The sequence below is a fragment of the Diadema setosum genome, chromosome 4 (assembly GCF_964275005.1).
Source record: "Diadema setosum chromosome 4, eeDiaSeto1, whole genome shotgun sequence".
NCBI classification, from domain to species: Eukaryota; Metazoa; Echinodermata; class Echinoidea; order Diadematoida; family Diadematidae; genus Diadema; species Diadema setosum.
This window is the reverse complement of record NC_092688.1, coordinates 10,018,340-10,036,005: the sequence shown is the minus strand read 5'-3', so window position 1 is coordinate 10,036,005 and position 17,666 is coordinate 10,018,340. Positions and strand designations below refer to the sequence as shown.

Here is a 17,666-nt window from a genome sequence, read left to right as displayed (position 1 = left end):
TTATGAATTTTTAAAGCTTCAGTTCTGCGATAACTGGATGTGAAGAATACTACAGCTTGTGATGTCATATGTGTAGAATGATTTAAAGAAATTATAAAGAAAATTCATATTTTCATTTTTCAGGACTTGTCTCTTTCAGAAGGCAGGGGAGTAATATTACCCTTAACATATGTCAGTTACAAGTTGAGGGAATATGTACTATTTTCAAAACTTGAAATTTTGTGGAATTCTCTTTATATTTTCATTATATTGTTCTACACATGTGGCATCATCAACTGTAGTAGTCTTCCTATCCAGCAGTGATTGCTCAGAAACTTTAAAAATTCATAACTATTGAACGGATTGTCCAATTTTCCTCAAACTTTCACTAACGCATTCTACTTATAGTGCTGCATTGTCTCAATCCACATGTATGCAAAATGAACTTGTCTTTTAAGGAATGACTAAACAAGGGACAAACAGACAACTAACTTAGGTGAAATAATGCGTTTGGCACTATGGCATCGCAGAGAAAAAAAAAAAGAGCGAATTTTCACCATTTTATTATGGAGTTGAGCAAATCTGAAACAAAATGATTGGGGACTGTTAAATAAGGCAAGTTTCATGGGGCCTTCATATAGCATCTTGACTTGCAACAGGGTTCAGGCAATGTGTTGCAAACTTGTATTTTTTGCGAGGGGTCCCACACTTCTCAAAAATTAAGAGTCAATAATCATGGTTATGATAATTTCATGATGACATTCCTATTCCTCCATACCAAAGGTGCACATCAATATGTTTTTAAAAAAATGAAGATTTCAAAGACACTCCGCTGGGGTTTTAGCATAAAACAATTAAAAAACAAACAAACAAACAAACAAACAAAAATGTCCTGCCCATGTCTGGTTCATCAATCTTGCAGTTGTAGTCAATATGAAGCCTCATCACTCCCTTTCAAATAGTTATAAATCTTATCATCAACCAGCATCAGTCACTGCATCATGAGCTACGGTCTCCAAACAAACTCCACAGAAGCCAGAAGCGGAGGGAGTAAACATGCAGCCAGCAGAGCTACCTGTCTCTTCGTTAAATTACTCCATCCTGCAACGGACGGTACGATGGGGCTAAGGAAATGGAGGGAGAGCTGATGGGCGGAGTTGGTGGGTCGGTGAGTAGGCGTGGTGGGTGCAGGTTTCTTGGCGTCGTCCCCCCGACCCTCACTGCTGCATCTGAATCTTGAAGCAGAGGCAGTCGATGCTCTCACACTCTGGAGCTTGGCAGGCACAGTCCATTCCTCCACACTGCAGAATGGAACAGAGGTGCATAAATGTACTTGTGTTTGTTTGTGTGCATATAAAATGTGGTGCATCATCACGATATCCATGTAAAGTTGGAGAACACAAAGGGAAGAAAATTACATGTAAAGCCGACTTTGTATGGTTTTCATGACACATCACTTACTGGTTACTTATAAATACATATTCTCTTTCAAAAAAAAAAAAAAATAGCCTTCAATGAACTATTCTATTGCAACGCTGCACACTGGCAAAGTGGTCCAGGACCAGTAAAAATTACTGTCAGACCAGTAACTTTTTACAGAATGGACAAGTAAAAAATAAATAAATTGAGTATCTACTGGTCCGACAGACAGGTCAGACCAGTAGAAAAAAAAAAATGGGTGAGTGTGCAGCCCCGTCTATTGAGTCCATTTAACCTTTTCACAACTTAGCAGATTAATCACTTAAACTGGAACCAATTCTTTTTATTTTAACCATTTCTCTCATTTTAATTTAAACACAGAGATGATGGAGTGAGTGGAGTGACTGCCATTTGTATACCATTTTTTTATGTGTAGCCAATACAAGATACAAATATCTGTCAACTACATAATACTTAATATATATAATTAAGCGCATTGAAATTCTTTTCAAGTTTGAAATGCGCTATATAAGAACTTGTTATTATTATTATTACATGTACTTATCATATTTTCGTTATTCAGCTCCTGTGCAAAGTTTTTGCTAAATCAGTATCACTACAAAATTTAAAGCATCATATTTCTTTTCTCTTGAAAACTTAAAACATTTTCTATCTTTAATCTGTACCCTAGAGCCTTCATTTATCAATTTTTTTCATCAATAATGTCATATTCAGAATATATGGGCTCTATAGAATGAGCATTGCAATTTTTTAGGATTGTTTGACAAGTTATACCACACATCATTTCTTAAGAAATACAGTGAAACCCCGTTATAACGAGCTCGGTTATAACGAGGAACCGCTTATAACGAGGTGATCGCGTCGGTCCCGTTTTCCTTTGCGTGTAAACCTATGGCATTTCACAATGAAGATTTTTCTTTCTTTCAGAATGGTCTATGAGGTACAGATTTGCGTAAAAAGGATCACAACGTCACGTTCAATCCTGTCGCATATTTTTCAAGAACGGATGTACAAAACGCGAAGAGATTTTCGGAAGAAAATAAAGGACGCAATTTTAATCCCTTCGAGCGCAACGATCATAATTACAAGATTACAGCCGAAATGATTCATGAAATCATCGCATTCCCGCTGGGCACCAACAGCGTAAAAATACCTCGCAATTTATAGTAAACAACGCCTGTATTTTACTCTATTTGCGCTGGTGTTAGGAAAAATTAACAAACAAGAATTACAATAATGAATTATCTCATTTCAACCCCTATTTTTTCGTCTAATTCACAAATAATTTCCCTTTATTATCTCAATAATAATGATCCATAATTGTTTAATAACAACGCAAAGGATGTTCTTAAGTTTCTTTCATTGATGGGTATATTCCGATGTCGTGCTTATGTTTTTCTTTGTTTTTGATGCGTACGGTTATAACGAGGTACCGGTTATAACGAGGTAATATCGCCGGTCCCACGGACCTCGTTATAACAGGGTTTCACTGTACAACACATATGACAAGCCACACTATGTTTACATTTATTTAGACTGAAATAAATCGAATGGAAGTTTTGCTACACTCGACAGTCCACACTAAATCTTACCTCGCATCCGCCACTGTTCTCACAGCACGCCTTGCAGGCCTGGCATGTCATGCACTTTTCCACAGAACATGCCTGTATTGTGACATCACAATGGACAGAGAGGTGAAGAGAGATGGACAGAGAAAAGGGGGGGGGGAGAAAAAGGAGTGCCATGGTCTGAAATGATTGTCACTTGTTTCAATCCCTTTATCAAATGACACCTACAGAAACGACAGCATGATTTCCATATTCCCCCACCCCAACCTCCCCCACCCTTTGCACCCGAGCTTTGGTCTAGTTGGATGAAAAAAGATTCTGTACCAGGCACTGTTTCATGAAAGTTGTCAGCCCCAACAAGTTGTCAAGTCTCTGACAATTTCAGTAAACTCCTTGGATTTGATTTGCTGAGAAGCTCTGGTCACTGACTGTTACTGTGGCATCTGTTACAGACTGGCAACTTGTCGGGGCTGACAACTTTCATAAAATGATGCCCTGCTGCATTACCTATGTGTGCACTATCTCATGACAATTCGCAGGAATAAATTGATAGTTTTTGGATATGACCATAATAAAGCTCACACAAGATTTAAAAAAAAAAATCATACTTGAAAAGCACTTAGTAAGTGCAGACCTCTGCCAAGCAGCTCATTACCACCCATATAATGATGCAATGATGGCCCACTGATAGAGAATCCTTTCTTGTAACTGTACCAGCTTCCTGCTGTGCACCGGAAATATAAGCACTCTGACTTCCCTTGTTTGTCGGCTCTGTTTGCCAGTGACAAAGAGTCCTTCAAAATATTTTAGAAAGTTCCCAGGTCAGATGGGGATCCAGATCACTACCAAAATCTAATACTAATCTGTTCCTTGTGTCATTATGTATCTAATTTTCTTGCAAGCTTCATTCAGGTACGTTCACAACCTTTTGAGTTAGTTTGCAAACAGACAGACAGACAGACAGACAAACAGACAAAAAAAAACAACCCCAGTAAAAACATGATCTCCTTGGCTGAGGTAATAATGCTGAATTCGAATTGTATAGCTTCAAATTTAGCTCAATGTAAATGCTTCTGCAATGCCACATTATACAGATAACCCTGTGTTAGTGGTCTCTGCTGGGACTGGAGAGTATCACAAAGCTGCAAATTACTTTAATATGAGCATATCTAATACAAACTGTTTGATCAATAACTTGACAAATTGGAATACTGTAACTCAAGGAATGTTCACGTGCATTTTAATTTCGCGAATTTCGCGAGAGCCAAGATTCGCGAAATTAAAATGCACGAGAAAGTTTTTGACTACACTATATGTGCTGAATGTTCGACTCAAGAGGCAACTCGCAAAAATTACACGCCACGAAAATATTGTGTTTTACAGTAGCTTGCAAAGAGAACATGTAACCCAGATTTGGCAGTCTCACCTGAGACGCTGGTCCACACAATGAGTCAAGGCAAGTCTTGACATTGGGGTAAGCGCAGCAATTGCAGGCCTCCGCAAGGGCTATCCAACAGTCGCAACACTGCAGACTTCCATCTTCCCGTCCACAGGGGGCGCACTCCACACATACGCCTCTGGCCTGTTGAAGGACAGATGGCAACTACCAAGCATTAGCGGTGTCATGTACATAAGCATTTCCATATGAATCCACTACACTGGATTATGTACAAATGCACATTGGTATGACAAATGCATAATTAATTCACATGCCCATTATACCCCAGAAGTTCATTATGGATACTTAGCCTGTGATAGTACAGAACATAGCACATATCATTTATTATGGTAAATATGGGATATTACCAGGTAATAGCATTGATTCCTCAGAAGAATCCATGATCATATTGCAAAATCATACTGAACAAATGTGCATTCTCTCAGTTTCCTCCTCACAACCACTTAGTCTGAGATGTGATCATCCCCCCCCCCCCCACACACACACAATGTAGGGCTATTGCTATTCAAAGATGATCAAATACTCACCACAAGGAACTGTCGAATGACAAGTAGGATGACGATGACGACCAGATAGCTGCCAATTGCAATGACGACGATGACTGGGACTGACAGAACAGGATCACTGGCTGGAACTTCCTCCACTGCCTGCAAAGTTCAGAAAAAGAGCAAAAGTATGACATCTAAATAATTGAGAAATAGACAAACAAGCAAGACATGGCAGACTTTAGTTCCTTTCTTACACACTTTTCATGACACACAACAGATTATTTAGAATGCATTTACTAAGAGCATTTTGGCTTCCATAGTTAGTTTATGGAAGGTAGAATTTTACCTGGTTTAAGAGAAGCTACTGTGGTATTCTGTTATCTCAGAACTATCTAAACATGCCTTTAAAAATTGATTATATGTAGATTATTCCACTACTTAATCTTGACGAAAGACCAACACCTGTGAGCTATCTTTGAAAGACTATGGACATTGAATTTTACAAGACTACAATTTTAGGACCGACCCATTTCATAAAAAGTTGATATGATAACAACTCTTGCTGGAATGTCAATTGTCATGGTAACAACAAGAATCCAGCTTCCTGATTTGCTGCTGCTAATGGAAGTTGCCATTCCAGCAAGAGTTGCTATTCTAACATCTTTTATGAAATGGGGCCCAGGGGTTAATCTCCTACATTTATAATGCAATTCATTGTGTCAACATTCTTCATAATTTGGACTCGAAACTTTTCAACTCACATCTGCCATTGGACCCACACTAGCTGAAGCTCATCTTCTCCATCAAACTCCACATCATAGTGACAAACACTACACTGTAATCAGCAAGTTACTTATGGCTGCATCTGGTTAAACAGAGAAATGGGGAAAAGAGCATGGCTAGTAGTAAACAGGTTATTGAGGTATTCAAAAAGTCTAGACCTCCACCATCAGGAAGAAGATAAATACTGTCTGTAGACATTGTAGACTGGTGTACTGACACTGGAATAGATAAAACAATAACAACTTGATCAAGCGGACAGCTCAACAAATACAAGAATTCATTATTTAAAGGGATGGTATAGAAAATCTACTAGTTTGGTCGAGATGGGACTTCAGGTTTTGGGGTAGCTTTTCTTTTTGAAATAGTAAGAAACCTTTCATGAAATATACAAAAGAGCATATAATTGAAAGAGGCAATTCAAAGTTTATTTGATGAAAATTGGTTTTGAAATAGTTGAAATATCAAAACAATTTGATAGACAAACAGCTGTCTAACTGACTTGTTTAATGAAAGGTTTGACCCACCTTCTACCTGTGTAGGATCACTTTGTTTTCGAACTGCTTTGTTTCTGGATATCTCAGCCATTTCAAAATCAATTTTCTTCAAATGAACTATGAATCCTTTAATATTTGAATCAATAATGGTAGGCCTAGAGCCTATGGCTACGCTCTGTAACATTTCAGAAAGTGGTTTCTAGGCATCTCACAAAAAGTTCAAAGCTGAATTGTCATCTCGATCTATACTTGAGGTATGATCGAGGGTACCACCTATCGTCACTCTATGGATCTGTAGCTCATTTATTCAAAAAGTATTAAGTTTTGCCTCCAATATGCCGTGAATACTGCAGTTTCATATCTCGTGACCGTCCTGTTGATTCTGAATTGCCGAAGTGAAATAACTCCATTTCACTTTTCAGTGTGTCATATGCATTTTCTTTGCGCGGCTTAAAAGGGTACTTCAAGATCGGCATCCCCTCCCTCTGCACATGAATTTGACAGTCATACGTCGTGTTCATAATTTCCTGAGCGGATGTGTAATTGAACAGTGTTTAGTTTAGTTTGTTTATGAGTTTGTTTTATGTCTCTTCATTTTTATCATTTTCACAGCTAGCTTATGGCGTTCAATCCCACGAATACCTTTTTGTTCTACATTAGATCTAGGGCCTATTCTAGGCCCTATACGCTAACAGCCATGATAGATAAGGTACCGATGTTAAGGTAACCTGCCGATACGTAGTACTAGTAAATTCAGAGTGTTCTACCCTTTAGTTTAAAATTCTACCATAAACAATCATAGGTAGAGCTACAGTACTAATATTACAGGTAGGCCCTTGCCTTGACCAAAAGATCGGTCTGTATCTGTTGTCAATAACTCAAGTGGTTAAGTTTTACATATCGGTATTTAGAAGACAACGTAGCCAAAATTTGGGCAAAATCAATCTCGCGTAAACGCCGTTTGGTGCGGCCGCATTCACGAGTAGATTCTACATTTAATATTATTACTGTGGAAGAAGCCCCACTGTGGCACTGCCATGCTTTTACGGATTATGAACCGGTGGTGAACTCAACTCTGTCCAAAAAAAGCCAACATACTTTAGCACTCCTAGACGCAGCCAAAGCCTTTGACTGTGTGTGGCATTCTGGGTTATTCCAGAAGCTCTCCACCACACCAATCCCACCTGAAGCTCAAAGCACTCTTGCGGAAATGTACAAGGGAGCAGCTAGTCGGGTACTGTGGAAAGGTGATGTCAGCTCCACTTTCCCACTACAGAAAGGAGTTCAGCAAGGAGGAATCCTCTCCCCTCTTCTATACAACGTCTTCATAGATGGGCTCATAAAGGTGCTGAGAGCTGAAGACCTGGGCTGCCACTTTCAGAATCTGTACGCTGGGGTAGTTGTCTTGGCAGATGACGTTGCCCTGATTGCCTCGTCAGCAGACGAGCTGCAAAGGATGCTCAACACTACTCAAACCTATGCCACCTTCTAGAAATACAGGATTAACCCAACAAAGAGTGCCATCCAAGGGTGGTATTCTGAAAATCTTCCTAAGTTTTTTCCTAAGTTTCTTCCTAAGTCAAAAACTTAGGAAGTGCCTAGGAAAGACAAAATTGGTATTCTGAAATTTCTTCCTAGGCACTTCTTAATGCAAATTAGGCCATCCTTATCCCCGCCCACGTCCTTTCCTAAGCCAATACGAAATGCCGTATCATAAGGAACTAACCAATGACAATCGCATATTACTATGACGTAGGGTCAAATACACGGGTGCGCGGCATGTCCCCTTTCTCACGCTCATTTCGCGCATCAAAGTACATGTGCGCGCAATGACCGACAAGCGCGCCTATCACGATGCTTGCAGTTTGCTATTCTTAACAACGTACTTAGGACAGGGGTGGAGCTTTCCTAAATATTTTCCTAAAATTCTTTCCTAAGTGCATTCTAGAATAACAACTTCTTCCTAAGTCAGATATTTGCATATTCCCGCCCCCTTCCTAAGTTTCTTCCTAAGTCTACTTAGGAAGAAACTTAGGAAGATTTTCAGAATACCACTTAGGAAAAAATCCTGACTTAGGAAGAAATTTCTTCCAAGGAAGGATTTCAGAACCACCCCAAGTCTTCAGCCACAAATGCAACAATACTCACACCTGGCATCTGAACAATGAACAAATTCAGGAAGTCAACCAACACCCCCACCTAGGCATCACCAAGTCAACACAACCTCTAGACCCGGCTTCCAACATCATTACCAAGGGATATAATACACTATTCTCCCTCATTGGAGGTTCAGCCTCGCGGAACAACTTCTGGCCACCCATCATTGCAAAGCTCTGGTCCGCATACTGTATCCCCAGGATGTTGTATGGGATTGCCGTTGTGAAGCTCAACAAACGTTCTCGGGAAAAGCTTGACTCCACACAGGCTCTCCTCTTCAAGAGACTCCTTGGCCTCCCCAAAAGTGCTGTGAATGAAGCTGTGTTCCTTCTGACAGGCATCCTCCCTCTCTCTCTTCATGCTGATCTCTTCACTATCCTCTCCCTAGGACAACTAGTCACACTACCTTCAGACAGATTCGAGCACAGGATCCTTCTTCATGCACTAGCAAATAACACCCCTCCACCCCCTACTGGAAGCAGCTCCTTGCCAAGCTCAACTTACCCCCTCTCCTCTCAGACACCTCCAACGTCGACTACCCAAGTTGGAGAAACCCCTACTAAACCAACCCCTAAACAAACCCAACCCCTATTAGTCTGTTTCCAGCTTCCCTGCCTCCACACCTCCGTAATGCCTCAAGACTCCACTCCCAGCTTGCAACTGGCACCTACCCAACACAGTGCCGTCTGATGACCGAAGGCAAGTCTTCCACTCCCATCTGTAGACTCTGTGGAGCGGAGGAAGAGAACACAACCCACTTTGTTGCCTCCTGTCCAACCCTTCAAACCCATAGAGCTGCTTTGATCCAGCACATCAGTGCACTCAACCCTCCAGACCAAGTCACCCAGGATCTCACTGCAAACGACATCTCCATCTTTACCACTAGCATTCTGTTCCCCTTTCTCTCATTACCTACCTCTCTCTCTTCCGATATTACGATCCACTGCCTCCGATACATTCTTAAAATTCACCTTGTACGCCTAGATCTTACATCACAGCTTGACGCGGATGACCGCTGATCTCCGAATACCAGGGGAAGAACAACCAAGAAGAAGAAGAAGGTGAACGCCACAACACAAGGTGAGGCTGAATTCACAAACAGGCAAGCCGCAGTAATAGTTAGAGATTTTTATGGACGCGCAAGTGGTGGGGCCTATTTCACGAGTAGAGTAGCGGACCCGACCCAGTTTGCGGCAGGTTAAGGCCTTTTCAAGGGTATTTAGTAGTATTCTGGTAAAACGGGCAACAGAAATTAAATTTCTTTTTTTTTTTTTTATTGGAAGAGGTACCAAAGGCCTCTTGACACTGCATCACAATTTTGTATGATGGACAATTACCCTAGTCATAATAATCAATTTTATTCAGAAAATTTGCAACCACCAAATGCAAGAGGACCCGGTTTGCGGCAGGGGGGGTCCAGTTTGCAGCACCCAACACAAAAATGTCCCCTGATTTCTTCAAACATTTAAATTTTGCAAAAACCAAACATTTTTTGATGGTCCCACTAGTTTTCAGCTTGTTAAAACACTTTATTTGGATTCATTATCTCAATCCTTCACGATTTCATAGTTTTTCAAGATCGCATGTATTTCATCAATTTCCACCCATTTTGACATGTAAAATATCGCTATGTGTGTAAATCCAATAGGGGTGCCGCAAACCAGACCCATCCCCGACATTTTGGTCACTGTTTAGTGTTGCAATCCTCAAAACTGACAAAGGAAATGAATTTTAGAATATTTAACACAGTTACACAAGGAATCCTTACCATGCCAGGCCAGGCCTCTTTTCATAGTAAGATTTTGTATAACCCCACAAACAAGGGATGATGGTGGTTGCCTGGCAACAGAACAAAATCTTAACGTTTTAAGAAAGTCCCCTTTTTTTAAAACAGCATGACACAGACGGTTTAAATTATAATTATGAAGCCATCAATCAGAGTTATTTCATGATTCTGGTATCAAAGGAAAGCTCTTCAGTTGCTCTTCAAATAAAACAATTTAGGAAAAAAATACCCTTCTACTTTTAAAGATATGGTTAGATATTCCTAGGGGTGCCGCAAACTGGACCCCTGCAGCAAACTGAGCTGGTGCCCCGACTCTAGAACAAATTTGACTTACAGATACGTAACAAAGACGAACTGCGGTGCATTTATGCACTTGTCAATTGTAGTCCCGGCCCCTGGGTACCCGGGGATGGCCGGGACTTGCATCACACTTGCAATTTTGGGATGTTACACCATCCGGCCAAGTCCCGGCCAAGTCTCCGACCGGTCGGGCAAAATTTTCACGGAAATCCCCCGCTAAGTCCCCAACAGTCCGGGCAATATTTGTGCAGAAATCCCCGGCCAAGTCCCCGACAAGCCGGGTATATTTGCATAGAAATCCCCGGCCAAGTCCCGACCCTAAAGGCCCGGTCACACTGCCCAAAAGTCGCGTAAGTTTGCATGAATCACGCAAGAAATTTGGTTGTGCGTGCTTGTCCGTTGAGAATTTTCGCTGATTTATGCGATGAAAATCACCGATGAATTGCGCAAGAACTACAGAAATATCACTCAAAAATCACTAAACCACGCACTTTCAGCACATAGGCACGCAAAGGCCCCATAAAGGGCGAATTCGTGGTTGTGCGCGACTGAGGTCCACGGAAAATCACGCATAATCTGCGCTTTATCACAATGAATTGCGAATGAATCGCGCATTATTTGCACATGAACGTGACAGTGGCAACATTTTTGCAAATGATCACTGATATTCCACGCATATTTCGCGCGTTTTTCGCGTAAGAACAACGCAAACTACGCAAAAATTACGTAAAACAGCGCAATACTGCCTAAACTTTTACGCGAAGCCGAATTTTGAGCTGCTCAAAAACCTGGCCTTTGAGGACCTGTCACACTGCCCAAAAGTCAAGTAAACGCATGAATCACGTAAGAAATTCGAGCCTTATTTACGTGATACATGCGCAATCCAGTGCGCATTTCATGAGTTTGTCTAGGGGTCTACAACGTGGAACCTTCGTAGTTGTCAGCCGATGTGCGCCAGATCGGCGCTTTACGCAATTCCGGGTTTTGAGGAGCTCAAAACTCGGCTTCCCGTAAAAGTTTACGCATTATTGCGCTGTTTTACGTAATTTTTGCGTAGTTTGCGTGGTTCTTACGCGAACAATGCGCGGAATATGCATGGAATATCATCGACTGTTCGCGAAAATGTTGCCGCTATCGCGTTCACCAACGACTCTCCATTGACGATTAGCAGACATAAATAATGACGCATGTTTCGCGCTTGTAACACCTACGTATCACTGAAAATCACTGAAAAAACATATTGGCGTAGGCCTATGTATCTCTAACAGAACACGCAAATAGGCGCATGTAATACTTACGAAATACTGATCGATGAATCACTAATGTATCACTAACAACTCACATATGATTGTGGCGCTATATTTTTGCGTGATCTTTCCGTAGTTCTTGCGCAATTCATCGGTGATTTTTCATTGCGTAAATCAGCAAAAATGGTCAAATTCTCGACGGACAAGCACGCAACACCAAATTCCTTACGTGATTTATGCGATTACGCAACTTTTGGGCAGTGTGACCGAGCCCGCATGGAATCGCGTAAAGCGCCGATACGGCGCACATCCGCGGTCAATACGATCAAAGGTTCCACGTCAGAAAAATTTATGAAATGCGCAAATCGCGCATGTTTCGCGCTAGGCTCTATTTCCTTCGTGATTCATGCGTTCACGCGACTTTTGGGCAATGTTACCGAGTCCTCAATAGCAAAGGAATTGCTAGTCAAGCGAAATAATTTATGGTCACTTTACCGTACTGGAAATGGTACAAGTCGTTGTCAACTCTCAAGCAAAATCTACTATACATACTAGCTCAATCCCGGCCAAAATTCCTGCCCCAAATGCCTGCCATTTGGTTGGAGCTAATTTACCCCGACAAGCCCCGGTTTTCCCCACCCACCGGGGCAAAATAAGTGAATCTCCCCCGACAAAGCCTGGTCCATTCCCGACCCACCTGCTCAATATGCCCACCGGGGCAAAATAATTGAATTTCCCCCGACAACACCCCGGTACATCCCCGGCCCACCGGGGCAAATTAAGTGAATTTCCCCCTACAAAGCCCGGTCTATTCCCGGTCTATTCCCGGTCTATTCCCGGGCGAAAAAAATGCTGAAATCCCTGCCCAACTTTGTTGCAAGTCCCGGCCATCCCCGGGTACCCATGGCATGGGCCGGGATAGACAGAAAGATCCGTCTGTCCGGAGGACTCTTTTTTATATTTTGCCATTAACGCTACACGGAGGGGATCTGTGAAGCCAGACGCAGTCTCCGCGGAACATTCCCCGACGGACAGATACAGACCGATCTTTCGGTCAAGGGCCGGGACTACAATTGACAAGTGCATTACAGCAGCGTCGAACACGTCTACCTACCGACCAGCTAGCAGCTCGACGTACTTTCAGGCATTCAGCTGATGATAAACTACAGCACAGTGCTAGTGAAAAGGACCCGACTTCTAACCTGTACTTAGTCAACCTTGTTAGTCAGCCTCGTCTTTGAATCTGTACATGTACACGTATCCGATTGCCACTCAATCTACCACTTCACTTTCGAGCAAAGAGCATAGAATATGTCTACAACAGGTACAGTGTTTGTACCCGACCACAGTGCACAGATTGTATACTGTAGTTCTGAGGTACAGCGCAATGCCCATGCCATTCGTTTACACATAACAACAGGGCTCTTTACAAACTTGTCAGTAATTATAAAAAGATATGCACTAAAATTGATTTAGTTGAAACTAAAAATTATTTTTTCTACTAATCAAATTAAAATTAGCATTTTAAAATGATTATTTTATTCAATTTTAATATTTTAAAGACTTTAATCAGTGATATTTATTAGATTGGTTAAATTGTTCAACTGACGGCGCGCCCATTGACTCGACCCTATGCTAACTCGCCCCACGTGCACGTCAAAGTAAAAGTTGACACAGAGTTGTCAAACAATTGCAACAAAATACAAGAAATCAACAACATATTTACTGAACTAAATAAAAGAGAGAAAATAAAATAAAACAAAACAAACAGAAGATGACTTTAAAATTCCTAGAATGTGTGCAACAATAATGTGCCGAGATTTAAACAGCGTTATATACGTGTGTGTGTGTGTGTGTGTGTGTGTATATGTCTCTATATAAATATATATATATATATATATATTATATATATACATGCATATATGCATATAATGCACTCATTGCAAACTCTATGAATTTATTTGATTTGAGTGTTAAAAATATCAACCTTTCAATCATAGATTGGGATCAAACTTGTAATTTGGTAATAATAGTAATAATTATGTATGTATAAGTATATGTATATGTTATATACACACATTACTATTATTATATATGATATAAGGTTGATATTTTTAACACTCAAATCATATAGAGTTTGTATTGAGTGCACTTTGAATTACAAAAGGGATGAAATAATTTTGATTGAGATGGGACTTCAGGTTTTCAACTTTCTTTGTGAGCATAATGAGAAACCGCTAATGAAATATGACAGAGTATATAATTATAAGTGGGATTCAATGTTTATTTGATAAAAATTGGCTTTGAAATGACTGAAATATCCAAAACAATGGGATTCTGATTTTTAAAAAAGGTGGGACCCATGCATCTTTTATTAGGATTGCTTTGATTTACTTTGTCTTTGGATATTTCAGCCATTTCAAAGCCGATTTTCATCCAATAAACTTTGAATTCATTTTAGAATTTTATGCAGTGTAACATTTCATAAGTGGTTTCGTAGTATCTCGCAAAAAGTAAAAAGGTCAATCTTTATCTCAACCAATACTATCCTTTTAAAATGACAGAAATAAAAAAAAAAAGAGAGAGAAAGAAATTTTCACTTAGATTCTATCTGTAACCAGTAAATCAAATCTTCACCAGAAAATTGATGGTAACTACTAATGAAAGTATACAGGCACTGGTAAATAAATATGATGCTGATTCATCCTCTCCAATTCAACACTCCATAAGCGGAACGGCAGAGGAAGTGTCCCTTTAATTTTGTCTCATATCAACCGGGGTCGACGCCCCTCAATAATAGAGCTTTATACAATATTTTTGATAGAGTCTTAATCCGCGAAGCTGTTATACTTGCAGATATACCTATAGGCCCTAATATTTTTTATTGAAAATCTTCCAGATTATAAACCATTTCAATAAAAAAGTGTGCACCAGGGGGGCATTTCATGAAGCATTTGGGTCGGATATTTTTCTGCAAACTGTTATAACCTACTGAAATCCTTGCATCTGCTCGGCTGAGGGCAAATTTGTCCGACAAACTTGTCGGACAAAACGCTTCATGAAATGCCCCCAGATCGCTTTAAATTCTAAAAAGGCAAAAGCTCCCTTTCGTGGGAATCCCTATCTTATTTATACATCTGAGTCACCCCTTTGGTCCATCCATCTCCATGAATGTTAATATTATTAGTAGGCAGTATACAGTCATGGCAGAGAAAAATTTGCACCATTGGGAAAGAGGTCAACAGATACCGCGCTTTAGCTACTGCCTTTCACATTGTCCTTGTTCATATTTTTACCCATTTGATTTAACACTTTCCAAATATTTTGTATGAAAGTGCAGCACATAAAAAATGAATTCACTTGAATTCGCTTTAAAAATGCAAAAATCTCACTCGTGTGAGAATTATCCCCTCCCACCATCGGCCCACCTCCATAAAACCTACATATTATAAAGTCATTCACAATATCCCTTCATATCAACTTTTACTTGCTTTTTTGATTGATTTTCACAAACGTTCCACCCAAATTGTGTTGCAGATTGCTGAATTTCACTTCTAAGTTACTACTATTATACGTGTATATTCGACTCGCCGCCATGTAGTCATGTGCCGGGTGGGGGGGGGGGGGAGTGGCATCCTGCCCCACACCCTCGCTTGTAGGCCTGTTACCACCTCCCCCTGAGTATTAAACCTCTTTAATTGCCCCCTAGCTCCCTTGCAAAAAAAAGAAGAAAAACGGTTCCATGACATTTGCCCCTGCGACATGCGCTGAATTGCTTCCATGAAATATCAATGCACGCACGCCAAGTCAAACATGTTAACCTGCCCACAAATATAACCCTGACCATATTATCTTAATTCTCCCATCAAACTAAGCCTAAGATCTTAAAACCCTAACCCTACCCAGTCCTTGAAGAAAATAAGATCAGAACAATAAAATGTCCCACAAACAAATGTCGTGCCACCGGAAAAAAAAACAACAACAAAAAACACAAGCAAAACATTCCTTCCAACGACCATTTATATAAATTTTGTATGTATTCTCTGTTAATCTTCTGCCGCTATATTTTCCTGCCTGCGATATTTCTTCATCTCTCGCCACTGCAACCGTCAAGTTTACACAATTTCATGCATTCATTGATGTATAAATCTACGAAAAAGACTCACGACTGTGCGGGTCTGAGTTTGAATGTTTTTTTTTTTTTTTCTTTTATTGTGTGTGGGCAAGTTGTCTATCATATTTTAAAAGTAAGTGAATTGCTTAATATATTAACTACTGAAATTTTTCCATTTTCAAAGATTTCAGCCCTACATACTGTTTGAAATGCAAATATATATATATATATATATATATATATATACATATATATTTATATATTTATATACTGGACAGCAAAAGAAAGTACCCACTTCTGTCAAAGGCCGCACACAAAAATTCACCCCCTTGAAATAAACAATTTTTGTACAAAGGTATGCTGCAATATCCATTTAATCACATACCCAATAGCAAGTGATTATCAATTATTACAAAGGAAAGAATGACATGCACAGCATCTTGGTCACTGAATCAAAAGTCACAAAATGTAACAGAATGAGCCTTACAAGTTTTATGCAAAAATCAGTGTCACAGGACGAAAAAAAAAGCAGTCACAAACAGCAATTTTCAATAATATGTATGTCCTCCTCGTGCCTGGACACATTCCAGGCATCTCTGACGCATGCTCTGGACAAGCTGTCTGGCGTAGTCCTGGGGAAGTTCTGTCCATTCCTCCTGCAGAGCTTGGGTCAATGCTGGTTGTTTAAAAATGTTGTCCATTCAGTGGTCATTTTTGCGTGGTGGAAAGTGCTTTTGTGTGGGACTTTTGATTCAGAGACCAAGATGCTGTACATGTCAATTTCTTCTTTTTAATGAAGACATTCAATTGCTTATGTGGGTGAGATTAGTAAGGGGCATTGTCGCACACCTGTGTATAAAAATTGTTTATTTCTAGGGGGTGAATTTTTGTGTGCGGCCTTTTACAGAAGTGGGTACTTTCTTTTGCTGTCCAGTAATGCAATAATCCCTTGATGCAGCTCATACACACGCGATACTATATGGACTTGGATTTGTTATAATTTACTAGCCACTCAGGGCGGCTGATACATTGTATTGAAATCAAAACGCGACATAAGAAGCTGACTAGAAAGGTTTACCTTAATATACATAGCCCATACAAAACAAAATAGCAATATACGTGTGATAACATTCAGTAAATACATGGAAAGGTAAAGTCCATTATTCAGAGATCTCAAGATGCTGGACGTTCATAAACTGCGCATGCATTATTTATTTGTAGATCTATTTTGATTAGTTAGAATTTGCCCCATATTCGCTGCCACAATATTGTTCATTGATTTAACGTTGATATAATACAATACAAAAAGAAAATGAGAATCATTACTGATACCAGAATTTAAGACGAGTGTGGGGGAAATAAATCACCTACATGATCTTACAAAGGGGTTTAACTTTTAGGAATGATCTCCGAATCAGAATTAAGAAAAAAAAACAGAAGTTTTCGGAAAGCAGCCTGTAGTAAAACGTTTATTGCAGTTAACGTGCTCATGAGATATTGCAATATGAATTATATTTGTTCTTATATACTTTTTGTTTTGTCAGAAGTAGACATCATTCATGTTATAAATATGATATTTTTACAATTCTTAATATACCCGTAGATTCATCACGTAAAAAATTGCTGATTTAACAATTCATGTTAGCATTAATTGATAACTACTGAGCATGACACATCACTAAACAGTAAAAATACTTGGTAACAGCCTGAATTGCAAGGGGCCAAACTCAACTAGCTATTTTTTGGTTTCTATTACCCTTGTTTTTGTTTTTGTTTTATGTAACTGCATATCAACATGTACGATGATTATTGGATAACAAATCCGTTAATTCATTCTTATTATTCCTTTAG

At 39.8% G+C, this 17,666-nt stretch overlaps 1 protein-coding gene across 1 annotated transcript; it reads right to left on the bottom strand.

Annotated features, from left to right (window-relative positions):
- Positions 1–456: 456 nt before the first annotated feature.
- LOC140226856 (uncharacterized) lies at positions 457–12,912 on the bottom strand. Its single transcript, XM_072307286.1, has 6 exons — positions 12,816–12,912; positions 5,696–5,799; positions 4,974–5,093; positions 4,414–4,569; positions 3,012–3,083; positions 457–1,280 (listed from the first exon to the last, which is right to left on the bottom strand). Exons 2-6 carry the CDS (start codon positions 5,702–5,704, stop codon positions 1,197–1,199), a joined length of 441 nt encoding a protein of 146 aa, XP_072163387.1. The 5' UTR covers positions 5,705–5,799; positions 12,816–12,912; the 3' UTR covers positions 457–1,196.
- Positions 12,913–17,666: the final 4,754 nt, after the last annotated feature.

Coding starts and splice junctions, on each gene's coding strand:
- LOC140226856 (XM_072307286.1), bottom strand. Junction 3,084..4,413: donor TGTGTGGACCAGCGTCTCAG/GTGAGACTGCCA, acceptor GTCACAATACAG/GCATGTTCTGTGGAAAAGTG. Junction 1,281..3,011: donor AGAACAGTGGCGGATGCGAG/GTAAGATTTAGT, acceptor TCCATTCTGCAG/TGTGGAGGAATGGACTGTGC.